Raw genomic sequence first — 25,258 nt, 5'->3', positions numbered from 1 at the left:
CGCCCCACCCCTTCCTCTCTTTGCCTTACGGACAGCAAAGGAGGAGACAGAGAAAGCCTGAGGGACAGAAGAACCCAGAGGGGACAGCTGCACCTGGACCCTGATGGTCCTGGGCTGCTTTTTGGGCTGAACGTGATAAACACGCAAAGTGAAATTGTTCTGCTTCTGCAGGGACACATATATTTCTGTCTGAAATGATTAAAATAAAGACAAGTTTGACACCGAAGTGGTAACCTGGGCGGCCCAGCACCTGGGTGCTAGGTTTTCCCAGGGTCCCAGGAGGTCCTTTGCTTGCCCTGTGGGCGTGGCCTGTCCTGCAGTCTGTTTCCCGTCTTGGTCCCTGGTGGTCATCTCCAGGGTCTGTCTGGTGGGCCTTTGGGGCTAGGATGCTGCTGGCCCCCGCTCTGGCTGGGAGGCCAGCACCTCCGCCAAAACCCTGTGAATTAGTACAGGCCCCTCGGAAATCAGCGAGGAGGATGATCAGGTCACAGAGTCACGGGCTCAACTGATCACTGAAAACCCCATGGTTGTCTTTCCAGAGCCCTCCAGCGGGTTTTCTCTGGACATGTGCTTGTGTGCACGTGTGCATGTGGATGGGTGCGTGTGTGCAGGTGTGCACGTGGATGGGTGTGTGTGTGCAGGTGTGCACGTGGATGGGTGTGTGCAGGTGTGCATGTGGATGGGTGTGTGTGTGCAGGTGTGCATGTGGATGGGTGTGTGTGCGTGTGTGAAGGTGTGCACGTGGATGGGTGCGTGTGTGCGCGTGTGAAGGTGTGCACGTGGATGGGTGCATGCGTGCGTGTGTACGAGCTGGAAGGGGAGGCTGGGCAGTGGAAAGGATGTCGCTGTGTCTAGCGCCGTGTCTCAGCCCTGCAGGCCTGCAGCGTGTACCTCACAGCTCCTCCCGCCGTGGCGTCTGTGTGCCCAGAGGGCCTCGTTTGTAAGGGCGCCCCCCCTTTCTTTAAGATGAGGCCCTGCCAAGGAGAGGGTTCGAAGCCCCTCCAGGCCAGGCGGGCACCGGGGACCCCGGGAGCTGGAAGGAGTGGCTTCTTATGTCCTGGAGCCCCTCCCGGGGCAGGGGCAGCTGCACAGAGGGAGAGGTGGGGCTGCGGGTCCCCTCCCTGCCCCTCCACACAGCCCTCCCCCGCTGTCCGCCAGCCGGCGAGGTCTCCCCCACCCCCCTTGCTGGCTCATCACAGCCCCCGGCATCCCCATTGGCCTGTTCCTGTGCTCCGTGGTGGCAGAGAGGGTGACCGTGGCAGCCTCTGCTCCTTCCCCTCTCCTGCTTCCGTACATTTATTGTGTGAGAAAGCCTGTCTGAGGAAGCCCGAGCCAGTGCCCGCTGGTTATCTCTGAGAGTTCTGCCCGTGCACAGAACACTCACGCTGGCCGTGTGCGAGTTTCTCCCACGGAAACAGAGTACGGTGGGCTCGGCGCGTTCCGGCTGGCAGCCTGACCCCCAGCCCCAGGCCATCATCCCCGCCCGCTGGCCCATGGGCACCACTGCGCCCACAGCCCTGGACAGGATGCGTGCCGAGGTCCTCCTGGTCTAACACGCCAGGAGCGAGGGCCGTTCCTGGAGCCCCTCAGACGAGACCCCGGGCACCTGCTGCGGAGAGGTTTTGACAGGGAAGCACCTTGGGGAGAGCAGTTTATCCCGAATGTCCAGAAAACTAGCAGGTAGCTCTGCAGTGATACCTAGGTTCTGGAAACAGTTTTCTTTTTCTTTCCTTCTTGCCTTTTAAAACCAGGACCTGCCATGGCCCCCTCGCGTTCAGGTTGTGTCAGGTGTTGGGAGGCAGACGGCAGATCGTGGAGCGGGGGCCGAGGCCCCGAGACAGGTCTTAGGAACACGGCAGGTTCCCAGGGCTGGCCCTGCACACGTGTGCACGTGGAGCTCACAATAGACTCGTGAGCCTCTGTAATTAGCCGGCGCACTGCACCACGCTGCTAAAAACAAATTCTCTGCAGCTGCTGTGCCGACTGAGCGATTACCCCTATCAGCTGAAGGTTTATTCTTCTGATTTGGTAGAGGAAATACTTTTAAAATGATCTCACAGCGTGATTTATGTAAACGGATTTTTTTTTTCTTTGTACGAGACAATTGAGATAGAGTCTGAATCCCTGGCAAACCACAGCTTCCTGCAGTGTCCTGTTGCCATGGGTTACGGAGGGAGCAGGATGGAACTTCATCTGAAATGTCTTTAAACTTTCTGACGTGCACAGGCGTGCGGCGGGGCTGCATGGTGTGTTTTAGAGCTGCGTGCCTGGTGCGGGTCAGAAGTTCTCCTGTCTTAAGATGAATTTGGAAAAAGGGTTGCCAAAGGAGACTCACGTTTTAAACAGTCAGCAGGTAAGCAACTCCAGATGTTTCTCGTCACTTAAACGGAATTGTTTAAAGGAAACTTGGCATCTTGGTTACTGCTTTATTTTCAGCCTGTTTAGAGAATGGTAGCTTTTAAGTGTAAACTTTGAAAATGTCTTTCCTGTGTCTACATCGTGGAGCCTGAAGTGAGTCCCATGGAGGTAAAAGCCCGGCTCTGGGACCTCAGACCAACTCCCAGAGCGAGGCTGGGTTGGGGGTCGGTCACACCGGTCCCCCCAGCCTTTCGGGGGGATGCTGCCCGCGTCCTAAGTCAGCCTTACAGAGAGCATCCGTGTTTCCTTGCCCTTACCATCGTGATTGTGATAGATTTTGAAGATGAGTGAATTAATTGTGTTGAGATATTCAGTTTCGACCAGATACCTGTATTACAATTTTGCTTACTCTTTAAATTACTGTTTCATAGCTAACATTTTCTCTTGTTTGAAATTGAAGTGTAGTTTTCTTTTTTCAAATGGATTTACAGCGTGTTAGTGTCGGCTGTACAGCAAAGTGGTCTGGTTGCATAGATCTAGCGTTTTAAAAATGTAATGAGCTGGTTCTGCTTCATATACATACACGGGGAACTACTTACTGGCAGTCGTGTGGAATGATTGATTAGTATCTAAGCTTATAGAGTTGAACTTACTATAAAATGTTTTTAAAAGATTTGAGATTAAATAAAAAAATAATTTTTACTTTCCTCTCGTGGCTGTGCTGTGTTGATGTAAAGGCAAACATAAATTTAAATTATTTACAAAAGATTGTTCCCAGTTACTGGGTACCAGTTTAAATTCGTTCTTTTCTGAGAGTTGTTTCATCTTAAAATGTTCTCCTGATGTCTAGTTAGAGCCTTCTGTAGAGAACAGCAGGAGGAACTCCTTGCTCAGAAGTGACTGGTTTGGGTGTTGGGTTTAGGAAAATGACTGCATCATTCCCTTTAAATAGAAAATAGAAGTAGGTCTGCTGGACAGGCCAAGAGTCCTGCCTGTGAAGGAAGTGCAGATTTTAATGGATTTTAAAAATATTTACTATGTATTTTGAAAACTCCTTGTACTGATAAAACTCATGTGAGAGGGTGGGCTGGCGGCTTCGATGTTTACGGGAGAGCCTGCTGCCTGCCTGCCTCTGGCCCTCTCTGCAGGAGTACTGACGTTTCCTGTCCATTCCATTTCACGTCCTGGCGGAAGAGGGAACTTTGGATACACTGTGTCCGATATATGCACCAATTGACCAGTTACTAACTTGTACATATATGTAGGCTGCATTTTCGTTCCCATGGTATATAGAAGCAAGTTTTAGAAAATGGTTTTTGAGTGAAAAAAAAATCACTAGAAATCTGCCTTTTACTTGCCTACATAAACGATTTGGATTCATTTTGAAATTTTGAAAATGCTCAACCCAGCAAATAACAAAATCTGGTTGGTAAGGTCATATTTTAAGCAATAGGAAATGGGCTGGAAGGTGGTAGGGCAGTGTGCAGTCCTCCGGGTCTGGCCGGCTCTGCCCGCGGGCTGGTGGGAAAGGGGGCAGAAAGCGCCGTGGCCTCCAGGTCAGTCCTAGTGAGAGACGTCTTGGGGTGAAGGGCAGTAGGGCTGGGGGGCCCGTGTGGGAAGGCCGCCCTCCCCTTGCCAGCTCTGTGCCTCCCCTGAGCCTCAGATTGTCCATTTCTACCATGGGTGTGTCACAGGAACCCTAGGGCCCCGTCCACAGTGTGCATGTGCTCAAGGAAAGCCATGACTTGTGAAGGGCGCTGTGTCCCTCGTGGCGCCTTTCATCTTGGAGAGGAGAACCCGTGAGCCTTGGGAGGATACATCTCCTGTAGCCATCTAAGAAGCGCACAGGGAAGCTGATGGACGCGGACCCGGCAGGAACGCAAGGCCCTCACTGGCCAGATGAACCTGTTGGTTTCCCCATCTTTTTTTTTTTTTTTGCGGTATGTGGGCCTCTCACTGTTGTGGCCTCTCCCGCTGAGGAGCACAGGCTCCGGATGCGCAGGCCCAGCGGCCATGGCTCACGGGCCCAGCCGCTCCGCGGCATGTGGGATCTTCCCGGACCGGGGCACAAACCTGTGTCCCCTGCATCGGCAGGCGGACTCTCAACCACTGCGCCACCAGGGAAGCCCTCCCCATCTTTTAGGAATGAGGTCCAACATAAGTAGACTTTGAAATGTATCTGCCCGTTTGCCAAAACAACGCGATCCATCATATTTAAACCACACTACGACGGGCTGTTACAGCCTCGGGGGCTAGTAAGATCGCATATTGAGGAGGCGCGAGAAATTGTTGCGGGAAGAAGGAAAGCTTAGTGGGCTCCCTCTCTGGACCCCCTTGCGGACCTTGGAGCGGTGCCCGAGCGCCTCTGCCGTGTCTGACTGGCTCACTGGGGTGGGGGGCCGCGGCGGTGCTCCGCGCTGTGGCCGGGCCGCGGCCCAGGAGGGCTGCGACAGAATTGGCCATGTGCCGTCCGGCGAGGCAGCCCTGCCAAGCAGAGGGCTGGGCCGGAGAGCTTGGTGACCCCGCGCCACCGCAGCCAGCGGCAGGCTCCACACCGCCTTCTGGGCTGTGGGAGCAGCCCCCGTGAGGTCGGGGGCCCCGGGCACCGCCGTGGGCACCACCTCGGCCGACCTGACCCTGCGTCCCCGCTCTGCTCTCACTGCGCCAGACCCAGAGTCCGTGTCCACAGCACCCCGTGCCGCCGGGCGGAGATGTCCGGCCTGCCTGGGCGTCCGCTCCGGTGGCCCGGCTGCTCCGGGAGGGCGCTCAGCCCGGTGGGTCCTGGGCGTGCATACAGCTTCTGCCGCGTCGCACTCGGGCGGTCTTTGGGAGAGTCGGGTGTGGCAGCTCCGTGCGGCCTTCCCTCTGCCCAGGCAGGTGCCTCTGGGCTCTGGAGTCCCGGGGAGAGAGCTTGCCTGACACCAGGGGCTTTACCCCTGCATGCGCTGGGCTCTGGGTGGGATTTGAAAATAAAGGCTGCCCTGTAAAAAACGGTACAATAGTCTTTTCTGGGCGGCGCTGAGCAGGGAGGTGTCAGGACCGGCCGCAGCGGGCGGGCTGCTTGGCGGCCAAGGCGGCGGGCGCCCGCTGAGCGGATGGCGCGGTCCAGGCGCAGCTGAGGGGATGCGATGCTGAGCACTGCGTCCCAGGGAGGAGCCCCGGAGGAAGGCAGCTCCGTGTGCTGGGGCAGTGAGGACCTAAAGCGGGAGGCGCAGGGTGGCCAGGCGTGGGCCGCTGCTCCCTTCCCTGCAGAGCGCACGCCAGGACCCCGGCTGGCCCTCTGCTGGCTGCGGGCGGCGTGGGCAGGGGCAGATCTGAGCTCGCGCCCTTCTGTGGGCTGGCGTGTCTGAGGCGCGGGGCCCGCTCTCTCTGAACCTCTCCGGGAGAAGCTTCATGGGCTGTCAGGGAGCCCTTCAGTTGACCGAGTTTCTTTTTAGCTCAGATGAGCTGACTTGTGCTCACGGGCCTCTCCCCCCACGTCGGCTTCTCCTGCTTCTGCCGCCCTGGGTGGTCCTGACCAGAGCCGGGGTGGCACCGGGCTGCGTGTCCAGCGGTCTTTGCCAGTGGGCATCCCGTCATGCTGGGTGCACCGCAGTCGCTCAGGCCTGCTCTGCCCCAGGCTTCTTCACCTGAAAACTGCATGGGGCAGTGGCTTCGGTCTGTCCAGGACCGTCCACTGTACCCCACTTGATCTGTGGGCTGCACAAATTCTTTTCTCCCTTTTTAACGCTCTGATTCTTGTTATCTGTAGAAGAAGAAGGCCTCCTAGTATACTTGAAGGAAATGATCATCTTCCCTTTTGTTCACATCTTCCCTTTCTTCTGTAAGGGGCTGGGTCACCTGGAACTGGGCTTCCCCTGCGTCCTGTCCCTCCTTTCTCTTGTTTGTTTGCGTGGCCGCAGGTGGCTCCTTTCTCCCGGGTCCCCTCAGTGAGCGCTTCTCCCCTCGACTCTGAGCACACGGTTCTCATCTGGCAGGTGTGGAAGCTGGGCCCACCTCCTCCTGAAACAGCAGGACCTGTCTGCGTCCCAGCATCCCCCTGCTACTTCAAGGCTGCCCTCCCCGCCCCACCTCTGCAGATCTGGAGATGCGTCCCTTAGGACGTGCGGGAGGCCTGGGGGAAGGGCCCAGCCCTGCTCCTGCCAGGGTCCCCGACCCCGGAGCCCTGCGGTCAGCAGGCCCCAGGGCTCGACCCTCCGAGACCCTCCAAGTCTGTCTGACCTTATACTTCCTCGCCCGCTGGCTCTCCTGCCTGGGGCCCTGGAGGCCCCGCTCGCTCTGCCCCACGTCGGCCCCCTTCTGTGCCATGCGCTCCGGGACACCTGCCTCCCCGGGACGGCGGGGACTTGACTTTCTGGATTGATCTCCAGCCCCTCGCATAAGCTCCTGGGTTGCAGGTTTGTGGCAGGCACCCTGCGTCTGGAGGAGCGCGCGTTCTGTTGAGTGAGTGGAAGCCGTCCCAGCGCGTTCCCCACTTCCCATGCTCCCTGACCCCCAGGGCCGGCGCCCCCTGCCACTGCCCCTGGCCCGCCTGGGGAGCAGCGGCTCCAGCTCCGCCGAGCAGAGGTTTTCAAGTGCTGGCTGCACCTCGGCCTCCGTGAGAAAACGTTTCAAACGTTTCCTGGGTTTGGGCTCCAAGTTCAGAAGAGAGGGGGCTTCGGATTCTGTGGACTCTTTATCCAGAAGGAGCTCCCGGTGAGCGAGCCTGTCTGAGGCTATACTCAGTGCCACTTCCTGCCCAGGACATCCCAGGAGGCCAGCGTTTACGTTAACTTGACTTGCAGGAGTCTGGCTGTCCTGTGGGGATGCAGACGTGAAAGTTGTCCCAGACCCTCTGAGACTTCCCGCCCTGTCTACACAGTGGGGATGTGGGTCTTTCTTCCGCTGGGCTGGCCAGTGTGGAGGGGATCTTCGTCTTCATTTCAGCAGTGAGGCCAGAGGGTTCTCGTGTAAAGTTGGATGCTCACCCCAAACCCCTAGCGTTGGTGTGGCGCCCGTGTGCTACCTCGTCCGTGTTCCTTTGGGCTTTTGTTTTTGTAATGAATGATCTGAGGCTTCTCCAAGGGCACAGTGGCAATACTAGCTGTTAAATTCTTAGGAAAATGCTGTGATTGTGGGTTTTCGGTTTCTTCTGATTTTATTGGAGATTGAAGAGCTCTTTGGGACACACACACACACACACACGAGACGCACAGATTGCATTCTGAGCTGGGGCCCCTGCGCCCTCCGACTGCAGGCCCCCACTGCCTGTCCCCACCCCTCCCAGGAAGCGCTGTGAGCTGCCTGGTGAGCCCCAGCCCGCCTTGTGTCCGGCCACCCCGCTGGTCGCTGGGCAGCACTGAGCACACCTGTGGTGCTGTCGTCCTGCTGTCGCCACAGCCTCTGGCTCGCAGAGACCCTCTGCTGTGAAGTCGTGGTTTGAACCTAGAACTCTTCTTGCTGCACGTGAGCCTTGCGTCCAGCTGTCTCTGGCTGAAACTGCTGGGAAGGAACAGTGCGGGGTGTGTGTGTGCACAGTGTGTGTGCAATGCTGTGGATCCGGGCTGGGCTGGGGCGCGGGCACTGCCCCTTTGGTTCGGGCCCCTCGAGGTCTATGGGAGGTCACCCCGTGTCCTGTATGTAACCGGAGTACAGGGCGTCATGGCTGTGGAAGGCTTCTCTGGAGAAGGCGTGGGTGAAGCTGCAGCCCAGGTAGTGGGCTCTCCAGGTGAGGCTGCAGGTGAGCGCTAGGGACCGGATGGGGTGCTCCAGGCCAAGGGGAGGGAGAGGTTGCCTCTCTGCTCTCAGAGCCGTTCACACATGGCTTCCCCACGTTTGCACAGGTGCTCTCCACGCACCACCCCAGGACTACAGCCCGCGCAGGGGATGCGTGTCACATCAGGACACACGGGGTGTGTGTGCTCGCATGCACGCAGACGTGCAGCTCTGAGGCCGGGCTCTAAAACAGCGGAGAGCCCGGGGCATTTGTGGTGTTTTGCTTTCACGTTGTTCTATCCCATCTTGTCTCATCTCTTCACAAATGCTGCTAACGATGCACTGAATTGATTTGATGGCTCCGTGGAGGGTCGTGGCCTGCTGTGGAGGCCCCTGAGCTCTAGGCAGAGGGCGGGCTGGCGTGTGGGTGGGACCAGCAGGGTGGCCCTCCATCCCTTGTCCGATGGCCCTTCATCCCGCCCCTTGTGGTCTTCCTGCCCCATACCCCCTGCTCTCTTCTGTGCTCCGTCCAGCGAGCAGTCGCTTTAAAACTTAGCTGATCGGGACTTCCCTGGTGGTCCATTGGCTAAGACTCCGCGCCCCCAATGCAGGGGGTCTGGGTTCGATCCCTGGTCAGGGAACTAGATCCCACATGCCGCAACTAAGGGTTCTCATGCTGCAACTAAAGATCTCGCATGCCACAACTAAGACCCGGTGCAGCCAAATAAAAATCAAATAAATAAATATTAAAAAAAAAACAACTTAGAGGATCAAGCTTTTAAAAGGCCAAATGAATATAAATTAGATGCAAATTGAATTGTTAGGTTCTTAAGGCTTTTCATCATTGGGATTATCTCTTTTTTCAAAACGTTTAGGCAAGTTACAAGCCTTTGGTCTCTTATTTTAAGAACCAGAGATGGTTATTTAATATTTCTTATGTTCAAAGTAGGAAATTTTGTCAGTAGCTCAAAATTGAAAATATATATCTGTATATTACCATGTACCGCGTCATTAGGAAATGATATATGCTCATAACTGCTATTGTCAAATGTCACTGACAGACTCGGCCTTGATAAACCAGAATCATATAGCACTCTTCATAGAAATTATCTAGAATGTTCAAAACATTAATTAAAAATAAAATATCTGTGCACATGTGTGGCCCAGACACATTTCCTGCTGGGAATAGATCCAAATCAGCTCACACTGAGCTCTCAGGTGTAAGAGGCTGACCTGAGGCATGGAGATCGTTTGAACTTAAATTACGTGTCTAAATACTTTGTAAGTTTTTAAAAGCAAGTGTATTTACATTAGCGTAAACCCCAGTCTTGGAGACATATCATAGACCTTTTTAGCGCTGTTTAGTTATGGTATGTGTTTAAACTGTAAGCACAGAAAAATGCTCACTTTCCGGCACCTTTTAACCGGCAGCTTGTTTTCTGCAGCTGCACTTTTTATAAGAAGAGCGTGTGATATGGGAATGCGGGAAGAACCCAAGAAGTACAGGCTAATGAAAACACGTTGATACAAATTATACTGAGTATGAGAACAAACGTTAGGCGAGTTAAGTTTTAGTTTGTGAAAACGTTTATAGTGGTCTAAGCAGGCCAGGAAATTGGGGGATGCCTAACTTTAAAAGTCACGTTGAGCTGCAGTTGGTCCTTCTCACCCTTTGTGGGGGATCTTCTTTGGGAATTATCTGTGGGGGTTTCTGAATGTTTGCCATTTTCGATGCTTCCCCTGTCAACCAGGATGTGCTTGAAAAGTGCAAGCCAGGCTCAACAAGGGTAATTGGGTCAGAATTGGACGTGCCGATCCCAAGGTCAATAGAAGCGATTTGGGGGTGGCCTGCCTTTCCCCCAAGGCTGTTGTCGGCAGGTTGCTTGCCTGCCCCGTCTCATCTGCCCCTACGCCAGGCGCTGGCCCCCTCCCCCGCCCCCTCCCGTGACAGCACCTGTTGCCCGTGCTGCGCTGTGTGCACCTCTTTCAGCCTCACCTCCTCTGATATTGAAGCCCCTGCGATGTGCTCCGTAGCCTGCTTCCGTATCCTTCTCAAAACGGCCAAGGAATCAGACGCTGACTAGGGATCCAGCGGGCCCTTTTGGGGGATATCTCATGTCGGTTCACGTGATGGCCCAGCTCTGTCACTCCCAGGTGTGTGCTTATAAATAGAATAAATATTAGAGAGTAAATGGGAGAATTCGGTTAATGATAATTATACATTATTTGCAAATTAAGTAATCTGGTCAGGAAGTCATCATCGACTTCTCCAAAAGTATGGAAACTTGGAGGGGGACAGTAGTTTTGTGTCCAGGTGATATTAAGGTGCGTCTCCATAGAGCTCTACTTTGGGATTAACGTCTGGTTGGGATGGAGACAGTTGCCAGGATAACAAGTCGCGAACAGAGAAGGTGGGAGACGCGAGGCAGGGCTGCGTACCTAGTTCCGGTGATCCTTCTGCATTGATTCGTGTCAGGAGCCATCCCAGAGTGAACTTGCCTCTCGTCAAGGATTTCTGTGCAGAGCTTAGGGCCTTGGTTGGGCGGGGATATCCGGCCGCTCGGGGAGAACCCTCAGCACACAGAGGCCACCAGCCTGTGGCTCCACAGACGCCTACTCTTGGGACAGCTACCCAAAGTGGGGAAAGGGAAGGAAGTACATCCCTGAGGCTGTGGCTTGTAGACTTTGAGTCCCTCCTGGAAAATGCGGCACAACTGAGACTTGGACCCAGGATGCCTCTTCCTGGTGGGCATCGTGGAGAAGTTCCCGGAGGGATGGCCTGTGGGCAGAGCAGCTCTCACTCCTGAGGGGGTTTCGCTGGCCCTGCTGCAGGCTGGCCAGGATTTCCTCTCTGTGCACCCTCCCAGTGCAGCCTAGTCTCTGCTGCTTGTTTCCTGTGCCTCCTCTCTGTGCTGCCATCCGTGTGATTTCTTTCAGGTCTGTCTTCCAATCCCCAAATTTTCTCTTCAACCTCTAATCTCTGTTAACCTCTCTACTGAGTGTTTAATTTCAGCAGTTGTAGTTTTCATTGTCAATCATTCCGTTGGGTTATTTTTCATATCTACCACCTTACTTCCTCTTTTCTTTATTGCAACTTTTACTTCTTCACAATTTCATGGTTATTTGACATCTGTATTAGAACCTTCCAGTGTCTGAGATTCTGTTAATTGCTATTTCTGCTGGTTCTTTCTCGTGGTGGGGTTTCCTTGGGTTTGGGGGGGGATTTTTGAATTGTGAGCTCACGTCTGGGCAGGCTCACACTCTTGGAACTCCTGTGGGCCTTCCCGGAGGATTTGTGTTTGTGGCTGCCGGAGTTGGGGCTCTTTGCCCCATGAGCGTCCGAGTGAGTGGACACGCGCCGCTCAGCCCTGCGTCCCGCCTGGCGGCCTTGGCGTCTGCTGGCTGCTCTCTGTTCCCTCCCCCTCTCTCCCCCTTCACGGTTCCCCTTGCTTCTGTGGAGCAGCAGTATGTTAGAAAGCATGTTTGTTTCTGTGCTAGCTTCACAATGTGTCTATAAATCTAAAACTGCTCTAAAAGCACGTTTGGGGAACTTTACCTGGATCTGTTCACACTCTGCACCAGAGGGCCCCCAGCTGGAGCCTCTTCAGACGCAGTGAGCCCGCCTGCTCGCCGTGCCCGCGCTCCCCAGCCCACCCCGCCTCCCTGTGGGCTGCCCGCACTCAGCTGCCGCCCCCTTCTTGGCTTCAGGCACGCTCCTGTCTCCTGGATCTTGAGTTCAGTTCATTTTGGGGATGCGTGTGAGATTTTTCAGTGCATTTTGTTCAGTCTGCTGAAGCCTGAGACTTTAGTTTTAGTCATGATTGTAACATGAAGTGAGCCACGTCTTTCACATTTGTGGATTTTGCATTTTATGACTTATTTTTCAAAATTGGTATTGATAGTATTTCTGCTTCTGTGTATGGCCTTGCAGATTTTCTTCTCATAATCTCAAGGGAGTAATTTGCCTTTGATATTACTTAATTTACAACACAATTGTAGGTGATTTGTTGTGAGCACGGGCAGAAGGACAGCCTCCCACAGTGCACTCGTCCACCCTGGGAAGGAGACGCACCCCGCGCTTCTCCGGTGAAAACCAGACCCTTGGCGTGTGAGGGCTGGTGGCTCGCCGGGGCCTGCGCACTGCCCGCCTGTCTGGCAAGATGAAGGTTTCAAAGCTGGACCCACAATAGCCTGTGTGTTTACTATTGAAAAATATACGGATAAGGTACCAGGTTATAGCTCCAGAGTATTTCTGACCGAGGGCTCACGATGGTGTGAAACGCTGACGAGCCCCATCCTAAAACCGTCAGGAAGCCTCTTCTTCTCGCTGTCAGAGGACAGACCCTTGGGGGCAGGAGGGTAGGTGTAAGTCCCACAAGGTGAGGGGCTGCGACCAAGAGCGTCCCTTGTCTTCCGTGAAGTCAAGGAGGCAAGGTCTGGGGGGCCCTGGCGCTGGCGACGGGAGGGCCAAACAGTGAGTAGGGGATGCAGTTGACGTGGTGGCTCTTTTCAAAATTCAGCCACAAATACATGCTTTCTCTCCCCCGGGGGGATGGGGCTTCCACCGGAAGCAGCTAATCTGGGGCACCTCTGTCCTCACTTGTTTGGCTTTGGCCTTAGGGGTCTTAAAACATGACCTCTGCTTGTTGGGGGGGCCCAGAACTTGGGAAGGGGCTCCCCGTTCACCCTCCACGCCATGCACTCCGGTCTCCCTTCCCTCTGCAGAGAGGAAGGCGTGCAAGGCCTGGGGGTTCTGCAGTGGGTTTATTCTTAGGGCGTGGCTGGGAGGTTTCCTTGCGCCCAGCCCAGCGCTGGGCAAAGACGCAGAGGGCAGCACGCCCGCTCCGGTGCCCGGCACCGCACCAACGGCCCGCTGGCCCCCGTCCCTGCCTTGGGGCCCTCCTGCCCGCTGCTCTCGGAGCTGTGCCTGTGCCGTGACCAGGACATGTCAACAAGGCAGCAGGTTGCCCTGCACTGAACCTGCTCCCCTTCCCGCGGTGAAGGCTCCCTGGTGTCTGTGCCACCGACACCCTCTCCTGCCTCCGCCCAGCTTTTCCCTTTCCCGACTCCTTCTCCGGAGCCCTCTCCCTCCATGTCCCAGGTGACCTTCCCTAGGTTGCAACCTCAGAACTGTTGACCCACAGGCGGGTCCCCAGGGGGCCTTGCTCAGCTGTCCCCATCGGAGGATTGCTCAGAGCTCTTTGGGAGCCCAGCCCGCCTGTCGTTCCAGGACCTCCCTCGATGGCCTCCTCCCTCCGGTCCTGGCCTGTCCCCATCTGTCTGCTCAGGGCGGCTGGGCCTGGTGGTCGGGGTTGGCTGTGGGCAAGCCCCCAGTCTGCTACCACCGGGGCGGTTTCACCCCTGCGCGGGCCGGGCCTCGGCGTGAGAGCGCCGAGCAGGGCTGTGATGTGCCCAGGGCAGTGCCTGGCCCTGGACGGACAGTGGGCAGGGTGCCTGCCTCCTGGACGTGGGTGCGCCTCACGGACTCCAGCCCGGGCTGATCAGACCGAAGTTGTAACACGGTTCTCACCGAGGTTGTTACTAAGACGGCGATGTCAAACGTGCTGGGATTTGTCCCCAAGTGGAGATGGGCTGCTTCCGCCCGGCCTGCTCCCCGGCTCGCCCAGGAAGCGCAGGGACGCGCCCCAGTGAGGCGGCTGGTCTCCTGGACACCCGCTCCCAGAACGGGGACGGCCAGAGTCTGCTTTTGCTCCTCACGTGGACGTGCTATCATCTCCTGCCCTGTCATGAGGCCCAATTAACTCATGTCTCTCTCTCTTTTCTTTCAGTCTGCAACTGTGTCTGATGGTGGTAAGTCACAATTTCTGATGTATATTTTTATTATTTTTAACGACGTTTTCAAATGTGGAGTGTATTTGCTGTTGGCTCACTCGTAACGATGTTTTCTTGGCCTTTCTGCTTCCCTGGGTGGGGGGAGGGTTTAGTCGGGGCCAGTGTGGGGGCAGCTCTCCGTTCCTCCCAGTGGCTGCCACCTGGGGTTTGGAAGCAGTTTATCGCAGGGACGTGCTGGGTGTGACAGCACCCTCGCCCGTCCCCTCGCATTCCTGGGCCAGCAAGTAAAGACCTGCCGCCTGCCTTGTAGAACTAGCTTGTAAACCAGCAAGTGGAGATTGCAGAGCTCTCGCTGAATTTGAGCAAATTCGGGTGAGACGCTCAGTTGCTAAATTTCCCTTTCTTAGGAAAAGTTTAGTAGATAATTGGAGAGGTGTGGGATGAAGAGGAAGCTTACTTTCTGCCTTTAAATGGTTTTGTTCAGGGGATTCTTTTAATGGGACTTCCCCGAAAAGCAGATGGCCGGAGATATCCTACTTCACTTAAGATATTTCTCGATGTAACCCTTATCATTTTAGTTCCGTGAGTTTTAAAAACCCTTCAAAATGATTTGGAGAGTTTCTTCCAAATGTTCCTTATTTCTGATAATACTCATAAAAGTCCTATGCTCACAGTTTTGGTTTTTTTAACTTGTTTTTAATTACTCTGTTCTGTCTATTGAGAGTTGAATTTTATAATTTGTCAGAATGTATCAGCACTTTATTTTCATTTATTTGCTGGCTGTGGGTCCCAAGTACTGCCAGAGCTGGGGAGTCACGGGGTTCAACGTTACCCTCTTTATTGTAAGCTAAAGAGAAACCAAGGGTTTCTGTTGTCCAACAACTACAGACTTCAGTCATGAGCCTTAGACAGGGTGGCAGATATGTGGCGGGGCTCGGCCTGGAAGGTGACGCCAGTCACCCTCCGCCGGCTGGGATCAGTCCAGCCGTGGGAAGTACAAGAAATGTGCAGGTACCTGAAGCTGAGACCAGACAGATCCTAAAGTTTGTGTCTGGGGATTTATTTTTTTAATAAAAGGAATTATGTTACCTGTCTTATGTACAACAATAATCATGTCATTTAATCACCTTAAGCTAGGAGTGGGAAAAGCTTCCCTAATGAAAGGAAATAGGACCTGTAACCAACTCCAGGATAAAGTGAGTGGTTTTCACAGTGTTCTGTTCATGTTCACCTTTCTCCTGTGCGCTCATTTATCTTTTCTGCTAGAAGGCATTCATTTCTGCAGGACATTTATACATTTGAGAAGTTTATTTAAAATGTTCAATTTAATCATAATTATTAAGCTTTATTCATCTCTAAAGTTTTCTTCTGTCAGCGGTAGATGCAGGAACCCCGGGGAGTTTTATTATATACTTCATTTTACAATTTTTGGAAAGTTAAACTTCCCAAGTGTGGGAAGTCCCAGACTCACAGCCCTGTGTCCTTTCTAAGGAAGTGGTGTCCTGGCTGGTGGCAGTGGTCCCCCTGCCCTGCTGGGGCTCCCCACCCCCAAGTCCCTACTTCTCTTCCTGCCTCAGGCCCCGGGCCACTCAGGATGGGCCCCTCCCTCATGAGTCCCTCTGCCGCAGAGCAGGGAGGGGGCAAGGTCACTGTTTCTTGAGCACGCCTTCAATTTCAGGGACTGCACCAGACAGTTGTGTGTGTCCTATTGAGTTTTTCCATGCTTTTATTATTTTCCATCTTCAATTTCTTTTCTGCTTACAAATAAGAAGAAAAAGCGATCTCATTTATTCTGCACGTTAGTTCCAGGAGGTGTGTGTTATACTCAGCCATCTTTACAGGTAGAAGCACGCAGGCAGAAGGAGGGTCACATAGACACCAAGTTAAGAGGCTGGGCCCAGGCTCTGAGGTCTGCCTCACTGCAGACCCAGGCTCACGGCGCCCTGCTCCGCGTCTCAGCCCTGGACCCTCCAGTTCCTGACACCTGCTTCCTGGGGTCACCTCACCCCATCCGCGGTCGGGGCTGGTGAGAGGATCCAGGCACAAACTCAGAACGTGTGTCCACAGAGATGTTTCATGTTCGTGCTGAGCAGGAGGTTCCGGCTCCTGGGGGCCTGGGAGCTCCAGGAACAAACTGCTTCTATGGGAAACGAGTCCTGCAGTGACTCAGGACCGGCTTTGGGGAGCAGCCTTTTCACAAGCCGCGCGGCCTCCACCTAGCCGTCGGCCTGGTTTGGGTGACTAATAAATCAGCACTCAGGAATGTTTTGTGTTCAGTTCACCTTGCCGGTGAGGTCACTTGGACTCATTTAACTTTTGGACTCATTTCACACTTCATACCTTTATTATGTGTGTTCTCACCATATAGCTAGTTTTGTGGCTTTATTTTAAGGAAGCTGGACAATGCTGCTTTCGCAATCTTTGTCAACCAGAAGTGTGTCTTTTCGATTTCTCAGGAGAGTGGCCCAAAGCCAGAGACCACCCTGTGAAGGAAGGATTAGAGGTCAGTCTCTGTGGAGGGCAAACCAGGACCAGGAGGGAGTCCAGGGAGGCAGATTCTACCTCAAGAAAAGGAAGAACATCCTAGCACGTGAGAGGCTTAAAATGCAATGACCTGCCTTGTGGCAAATTGTCCGAACGCTTATTCACCCCGGATCCCCCCGTGTGGGAACGGAACCCTGGGGAGCTGGCGGCCACAGCTTGGTGGCACTGTAAGGCCTTCCCGAGCAGAGGGGAGAGAGCCTTCCAGTCCCTGAACCGGGGGTTTGGCACAAGGCAGCTTTATTGTAATTAAAGTTTACTCTCTTATTTTCTTTCTTTTTTACCCTGTAGTACCAAGCAGCTTCGCCAGGACTTCCCCCCCCACCCAGCTCCCACACCCTGGAAGGGCCAGGCTGTCTCTGCCGATACTGGACCCGCCCTTTGAGGTTGGGAAGTTGGGGCATTAGGGAGCTTTCGAATAAACGCCTGCACCTGCAGGCGCATGACCATGGGGGACGCGGCTCTGGCTCCTGGGGTCTGGGGTCTGGGGTCTGGGGCACGGGGCACGTTCTCTCTAGCTGCCTCATACACATACCAACCTAGCCTTTCCAACCTCGCTCTTTCTCCCCAAGCATGCTGTGGCCCCCGGGTCTCCCCGTGACCTTCCTCCGTCTCCGCCCCCTGAATCCCGGCCCCTCCCACTTCCCCCGCCTAAACTCCGCCCCTCGCGGTTCGCTCCACCCCCCGGGCTGGCAGAGTTCCTCCCCTAGTCTCCCGCGGCCCCTCAGACGCGTGGGGTCTCGGTGGGCTCCCACAGCACTGTCCGCTGCCAGCGTGGTCTCCCCGGCCTGGGGCAGCGCCCCCCGGAGCCCTGCGCCGACCACCCCGGCCTTCACTTGAGCGTCAGCCTAGGCTTCATCTCCTTCCGACACTGCTGACGAGGTACCATCATTTTAATTATTTATCGGTGTCACTGGCTTGTCTGCTCCCTCCACCCACTGGACAGTGACCTTCGCGCGGTGGCTTCAGCACAGCGGTGGCACGGGAGGTGTTTGTCAAGTGAATATTGAATTCGGGCATTTACAGTATGGCAGACAGCAGGGCCTCGGGGCTAAGGCCTGCGTTAGGCCGTTAGGGCGGTGGCTTTCAGTTTTTCCTTCTTCGTGAAACCCTCTCAAAAAAGAAGCAGGCGAGCTTAGTAGAATCCCATTCTGTAAAATACGGCAGCAGAACTGTCTGCTGGGCGTGGCCAGGGCCTTTGAGGATGCTTCTGCATCCGCGGCCCAAGTGTCCACGGGGACACGCGTGCAGTTTCTTCTGTCTGACAGATCGTTCTGGAGTGGATTTTAAACTCTGTTGCCATAAATTAATAAGCAGTACTTTGTAATATTTCTGATTATTGTTCTAACATAAAAACCGGGACCTTTTGAAATCAGAAATAATATCTGAGATGAAAGACATGCATTCTTTAATTGTTGTTTGTTTTCTGAATGGAGACGGCCTTTGATTTTACGTCTACTGTCTGCCCTGCTTTTCTCCGTCTGCCCCTTTCCAACGAAGTACAACTTCGGCCAAGCAATAGGACGTCAGGAAGGGGGCCGGCAGGTTAGGAAGTGACAGGGAAGGCGGAGCGGTGGGGCTCCGTGTCACCTGGCAGCTGCGGAGCCCTGGCCACTGAGTCCGGGTGTCACCAGCCTGGGGCACTGACGTTGGCTCCATGAACTCTGGGCCTTGCCTGAGCCGGTTCAGTCCCGGGACTCAGTACTGGGAGAGGGGGACGGGGGTCTGGTGGAGGCTCTGCGCTTGCTGGTTAGTTCCTTTGTAACTGGTAGCTGAGAGGTGTGCTGGCAGGTTAGGCTCATCGGTAGTTACAGTCAACGTGGAGAGCAGCTGAGTATGTGGTGTCGGGCCAATGGTCCCTTAGTGACCAGGACTACGTCATAAGCCTGGGCTGTGAGATGCAGCCAAAGAGAAACCGGTTATAGGCGAGGTCAGCGCCCTAGGTCATGCTCGGTACCCACCCGTGCGTGTTGTTCGGACTCACTTCTGATATCAGTAACCGCTTCCTACGCGAGGCTTTCTTTTTCCCTTTTAAAAATTATTTTATTTTACTTTTTTCCAGCTTTATTGAGGTATAATTGATAAAAAAAATTGTATGTGTTTAAGGTATATGGTGTGATATTTTGATGTACATACACATTGTGGCATGATCACCACAATCAAGCTAATTAACACATCTGTCACTTCACACAGGCACCTTTTGTGTGTGTGGTGAGAACACTGGGATCGACTCTTCTCAAATGTCAAGTGTACAAAACACTACGATTATAGTCACCACGCTGTACTTACTCATCTCACAGCTGACACTTTTCATGCCTTGACCCATGTCTCCCCATGTCCCCCTCCCCCCAGTCCCTGGCAGCCACCATTCTACTCCCTGCTTCTATGAATTGGACTATTTTAGATCCCACATAGAAGTGAGATCATACAGTTTTTGTCTTTCTGTGTCTGGCTTATTTCATTTAGCATGTCCTCCAGATTCATCTATGGTGTTGCAAAGGCAGGATTTCCTTCTTTTTTTTTAAGACAATAATATTCCATTATACGTAATATATATATATATATATATATATATATATATCCACACACCATAATTTCCTTATCTGTTCCTCCATGGGCACTTAACTTGTTTCCATATCTTGACTGTTGTGAATAATGCTGCAGTGAACATGGATGCATATATCTTTCGAGATCCTGCTTCATCTGGATGAATCACCAGGAATGGAGTTGCTGGATCCTATGGTAGTTCTAGTTCTAATTCTTTTGAGGACCCTCCAGACTGTTTTCCACAGCAGCTACAGCAATGTACATTCCCACCCACAGTGTAGGAGGGTTTCCTTTTCTCCACACCCTCTCCAGCACTCACCTCTTGTCTCTGATAATAGACAAGACTGTCGACTAATGGGTGTGAGGTGACATCTCATTGTGGTTTTGGTTTGCATTTCCTTGAGATCAGTGATGTTGAGCATCTTTTCATGTACCTGTTGGCCATTTGTATGTCTTCTGTGTCTAAGAATATATTCACCTCAGGTCTTTTGCCCGTTTTTTAATCTGCTTATTTGGGTTTTTGTTATTGAGTTGTATGAGCTCCTTGTATATTATGTTTATTAATCCTTTATCAGATAGGTTTGCAAATCTTCGGAAGGAGTTCTGATCACGTGGCCACCGTTAAGCAGGTCAGACCCTCGGCCTCTTTGCTCTCACTCACCAGGGAGGTTTCTAAGAGCCCAAGAGTGTTCTCTTCTCCTTCTTTGAGAAAGTCAGTCAGTTATACTCAAAGGCAATTTAGTTGTAAAAGGTTTTTTTCTATGTTATTAATTTGATTTTTCAGACATATCTTGCCTCTTCTTTTACTTTTTATTCATTTTGTAATAGTATTGATTTTGTCCTCAATCTGTTTCATCAACTGTGCTTTCTCCCCTTTCTCTCATAGAACATGAAGAATTTCTAAAGCTTTTTAGGCTGTGTTTTCTTCCAGACCAGACTTTGTGTTTGCTTTTTGCATATTCTATACCTTCTTTCCTCCGTCCGCCCACTCATCTACACATCCATCTACCTACCCATCCATCCACCCACCCACCCACCCATCCGTCCGTCCACCCGTCCACCCACCCACCCACCCATTTACCCATCTATCACGTCATCCTCCCATCTGTGGATGCCAGCAGTCCCCATGGCCCTTAACACTGTGCTTTCTGGCACTGACATTCTTGAGCCCAGAGAGACCACAGTGCCGAGCTCCCGTGTCCTTCCTGCCTGAGCTGACACCCTCAGCACTAGTTGGGCTCTACCCACAAGGGTGTACCCTTGACTTTCCCTGTTTTGTCGGTGCACCTTCCTTCCCCAGGACACCTGCTGGGGACTCAGGGATGGGTTAGACTCAGAACCTGTCAAAACGTTCTCATTTTTTCTCTTTCCTTTCTCTTTTTCTTGTTTGAAGCTTACGGCATCAGACGGTGCCGTCTTTTCTGGTTGCTTTTGCTAAGTTTGTGGCTGATTTTTACTGCCCCTCCTCCGCCCCCGCCTGTGCTGGACGTGGGGGGAGGAGAGTCGGTGGCTCGCCTTCACGTTGCCCACGCTTACCTGGGCAGCTGCCGTGTGCCGGTTTGTTTTGTCTTGTTTTGAAATAACTTTCAGTAGGAAACAAAAGAGCAAAGTAGGTGGTCACAGACTAGAGCCTCCAGTCCTCTCCGCCCGTTCCTCCAGGTGCTGGGCGGTGAGTGGTCTCAGGCCCAGCAGATCGCTTTCCAGGGCCCACCGGGGCTCCTTCCCCAAAAGTTTGTACACACCTGGCCAGGGCTGAGCGTAGCTCAGTGGGCACGGCTGCGGGGCCACATCTCCCGGTTCTGCCCGCTCCGTGACCCTGCTGGACACCCGGGGAGCCATGGTGAGCACAATCTGGGCCATCTCCAGCCGAGGGTCCTCATTCCCCACCTCCAGCCTTGGGACCCCTCCCGCCTCTCGCCTAAGGCCAACCCTCAGCCCTCCATCCAGGTCTGCCTCTCAGCTCTGTTTCCCTCGCGCTTTACTAAAGTTCACAGTAAACTTTGGTTTCCAGAAGTGACTCTTACTGCTTCAGGGGTTTGGGGTTTAGAGGGTCTCTCCTTTAACACCATCGTGTGTGAGAGAATACATCAAGGCACAGAAAAACTCCTGTTGCTTTGGTCACTCTCTGGAAAGAGCTGACTCCCCCCGGGCAGCTCTTGGCTAGCCGCCCGCCCCCAATCCGCTCACACCGTGCGCTCCACGGCCACGGAGGGAAGCTCGCAGGCCGCCGTCGTCTCTCTCTGTGTCTTGTCTTTTCTCGAGGCCTGATGGCACCTTCTCTGCCTGCCTGGTGGGGTCGCGGTGCAGGAGTGGGCCCTGCGCGTCAGGCCGCTTCCGGGGCTCTTACAGCAGCTGCCTGGTGGTGAGGGTTACGTGCCTGTTAATTGAGGGAGTTAAACTGCACCCTTCTTTAAGATACTAGGTATTGGGTCTTCCCTGGTGGTCCAGTGGTTAAGACTTTGCCTTCCAGTGCAGGGGGTGTGGGTTCGATCCCTGGTCGCGGAGCTAAGATCCCACATGCCTCACGGCCAAAAATCCAAAACATAAAACAGAGGCAATATTGTAACAAATTCAGTAAAGACTTTAAAATTGGTCCACATCAAAAAAAAATCTTTAAAAATAAAATATGAGGTACTATGATCTCTAGTATTTTTGGCAATGAATTTGCATCCTGTAAAATTATGAAAGAGAAGGAGAAATGTAAAGGTTTCAGAGTGGTATCATGGGTATTTGTACAGAATTCTGGTGAAGCCATATTTTCCTCATCAGAAGAACAGTGCAGCCTAATTGCACATTTTCAAAAATGTTTGCTAACTAGTAGAGATGGAATGTTAATTTGTTATTTGCTGTGTGGGAGGGGTTGTTTTAACCAGAAGTCTTTATTTCAGTTTAATATATTGTAACATACCTTATGGTCTGCTTTGAACCTAAAAATTATACCCAGAGTTGCATAGTGTATTTATAGGGTACGAAGTACTAAGTATTTTGTAAACACTAGCCAGACTTGGAGTTTAGTTTTTGGAAGGATAGAGACTCGATTTCTGCCAAGGTTCTTTGCAGTGTGCTGATTTCTTTCCAGTTCTACAAGATATTTGGAGAGAGTTTTTATTAGTAATTATTTATACTGTGAAATTTTTTTCAACCAAACAGAAGTTCAAAAGTAATAAACCAGTGACCACATACGTTCCTCCTAGAAGCCACGCCAGCTAACGTTGGGGCGTATTTGCCTGAGGCCTTTCCTCCAAAGCACTGCAGTCACTGTGGAAGGGGGTCCCCTTTGTGACCCCTTCCTGTGTGCGTTCCTCATCCTCCCCCCAGAGGCCCCACCTGGAAGCAGGTGTGTCTCCTTCCACTCCAAGGGGATTGATTAGTTTGATTCTTGGGGGGAAAGCGTCTCTTAGGAAACCGTAGCATGCAGAGCAGTGTAAGGACTGGTCTAGTAAGCCGTGTGTCCCGTCAGGGGAGCAGTCACCCTGAGGCAGCTCCCGCCAGAGCCCGTGTTCTGCCTCTCACACGAGTGTTCACTCATGATTTGTGCCCTTTTTTGGTATGTATTACACTTCAGTGAAGAGTTTACTAAAATAATTAATATTGTTTTAAATGCTGGAAGCTTTTTACCTAAGGACTTGCCAAATGGCTTGAAAATTTTATTAGATTCACTCTCAGGAGAATAGGTGTAAAGTTGCTCAGAGAAAGTATTACACAGATTGGGTTGAAAATCTGATTGGCCAAAATAATTTAGGGGAAAGGTCTAGAAGTCGACCTTGAGGTTGGGGAGGGCTCAGTGGCTTTTTGCAAGAGCTCTACCTAAGCAGCTTTTATGCAGATTAAGAAAACTAAGGAGAGAAAGTAGAGGCCTTTGGGCCTGCCTTCTCAGCTTGTAAGATTTTCTCTCTCGCTGGTTTTCAGCAACTTAATTACGATGAGTCTTGGGTTGGTTTTGTTGTGTGTCTGCCATTTGGGGCGTGTTGAGTGTCAGATACTGTTTACCCCTCTCCCACTCTGGGGACTTGGGTTTTTCCTACAGGCCACTGAGACTTGTTCATTTTCAGCCTTTTTTTTTTTTTTTTCCTCCATATGCTTCATAGTTTCTTTTGTTCTGTGTTTAAGTTCACTGATCTATTCTACAGTGTTTAATATGCTGTTAATTCCATCCTGTGGACTATTCATTTCAGAGGTTTATTTTTCACCTCTAGAAGTTCCTTTCAGATCTTTTAGAACCCTTCACTTCTCTCCTGACATATTCACGCTTTCCTTTAAACTCTAGAGCGTGTTTACAACATCTTTAAGCGTCTTCAGGTCTCTCATTGCTCACTTATCCTCGCTGTCACTCCTGGGTCTGTTCTACTGCCTCATTTTTCTCCTGGTCGTGGGTCACATTTCTGCATCTTCTCATGTCTAGTGGTTTTCGACTGGCTGCGGGATTTTGTTGTCTTCCCTTGAAGAGTATAGGGCTTTGTTCTAATTGGCAGTTCAGCTACTTGGGGCTTGGCTTGGCCCCTTTGAGGCTTGTTTTTACGCTTTTTTTTTCTAGGCCAAATCTAAAGTCGCTTTCACTGTAAGCTAGTTTAGCCCACTGCTGAAGCCTGACACATGTGGGGTCTCCTTTGAAGGCCAGGCATTCAAGCAGAGCTAGTGGGGACTCAGAAATCTCACAACCCTGTGTGAGTTCTGGGAACGTTCATCCTGCAGCTCCCAGCTCTTCTTTGCCTGGCCTCATGGGTTTCGCCCCGTGTGCACACACCTTAGAATTCAGCAACAGACTCCAGGGGTCTCTTTTGAGATTTCTGGAGCTCTTTCTTCACTAGCTTTCCTCCTGGCACCTGCAAATTCCAGCCTGGCCTGGCCTGATTCTAATCTCTGTCTCTTCAACTCAGTGCTCATGCAAGACTTCTGCCCATTTTCCTGCTAGATCATCTACTTTTCCTTATTGGTATGTAGGAAATTTGAAAAAAATTCAAATTTGAAATTTGTAGGAAATTTGAAAAAATACATTGGATTTATGTATTCAGGTGAGCTCCCCCACAGCTTACCTGTTCATTCTCTTCGTGGTCTCTTTTTTTTTTTTTTTTAATTTATTTATTTTGGCTGCATTGGGTCTTCGTTGCTGTGCGCGGGCTTTCTCTAGTTGCGGCGAGCAGGGGCTACTCTTCATTGAGGTGCTCGGGCTTCTCATTGTGGTGGCTTCTCTTGTTGCGGAGCACGGGCTCTAGGCGTGCGGGCTTCAGTAGTTGTGGCACGTGGGCTCAGTAGTTTTGGCACGTGGGCTCAGTAGTTATGGCTCGCGAGCTCTAGAGCACAGGCTCAGTAGTTGTGGCGCACGGGCTTAGTTGCTCCGCGGCATGTGGGATCTTCCTGGACCAGGGTTCGAACCCATGTCCCCTGCATTGGCAGGTGGCTTCTTAACCACCGCGCCACCAGGGAAGCCCTCTTCGTGGTCTCTTTTGGTGACCAAAAGTTTTTAATCTTTGTATCATCCAATTTATCATTTTCCCTTTCTGTGATGCTTTTTATATCCTTTTAGAGCAGGCGTTGCCCTTCCCAAGTTCATGAAGGTAAAGCCATCATTGTTTTATCTTCTGCATTGAAAGCTCTGATGATCTGCAGCTGGTATTTGTGTATGCTGTGAGTTAGGGGACAAGATTCATTTTTCCCATCTGGGACCCAGTTGATCCAGCTCCATTTATTGAAAAGGCGATCCTCTCCCCACTGAAAGGAGGCAGCACCTTTATCAGGTAATCGTATATTTGTGGGTCTGTTTCTGGCTTCCAGCTTCTGTTCCATTGGTCTCTTTGTCATTGGATCAGCACCTTGTGTCGTCATTACTGTCGTTCTGTCGTGCGTTCAGAGATCTGGTTGTGTAGTCTCAGGATGGTTTTGCTTATTCCAGGCCTTTTGCATTTCCTTATACATTTTGGAGCTAACTTGTGAGTCACTGCCAGTTTTCCAGAGTCACCTTGGCTTCTTTCTGTCTGAGCTGGTGGGGATACAGCACCTTTGGAATCTGTGTGTGATGCTTTCACTGGAAGTGTAGCACAAGCCACTAACAGCCATTGATATTAGGGCAGCTGGGTTTTCTCATTGTTTTGTGACTGTACATTTGTGATCTTCATTATGTAGCCACTTACTGTCTTGCTCTTTAAAAATCTTCAGGTCATTCCCCCAGGAATAAATACTAAATCTGGCTTTGTTTGCCTTTTAAAAAACTGTTTCTTTTAGATGAGTGACCTCTATCAGTATCTAAAACCAGCATTAATCGAGATTACTTCAGGCCAACGTGTCACCCTCAAACAGATGCTGTTGTTCAGAGAAGGGAGGGAAAGCC

General features: G+C 52.2%; 2 protein-coding genes across 3 annotated transcripts in view; one reads left to right on the top strand and one right to left on the bottom strand.

Annotated features, from left to right (window-relative positions):
- LRPAP1 (LDL receptor related protein associated protein 1) overlaps positions 1–25,258 on the bottom strand; it is a 462,538-nt gene that overhangs the window by 327,506 nt on the left and 109,774 nt on the right. The window lies entirely within an intron of this gene.
- The window catches only part of RGS12 (regulator of G protein signaling 12), a 118,444-nt gene that overhangs the window by 54,933 nt on the left and 38,253 nt on the right, over positions 1–25,258 (top strand). For both annotated transcript variants that reach the window (XM_060148789.1, XM_060148790.1), the window contains exon 5: positions 13,842–13,863. In XM_060148789.1, coding sequence (XP_060004772.1) covers positions 13,842–13,863 — 22 coding nt within the window. The remainder of the gene's footprint in view (positions 1–13,841; positions 13,864–25,258) is intronic.

The sequence above is a fragment of the Lagenorhynchus albirostris genome, chromosome 4 (genome assembly GCF_949774975.1).
Source record: "Lagenorhynchus albirostris chromosome 4, mLagAlb1.1, whole genome shotgun sequence".
Classification (NCBI taxonomy): domain Eukaryota; kingdom Metazoa; phylum Chordata; class Mammalia; order Artiodactyla; family Delphinidae; genus Lagenorhynchus; species Lagenorhynchus albirostris.
This window is presented reverse-complemented; position numbering and strand designations above follow the sequence as displayed.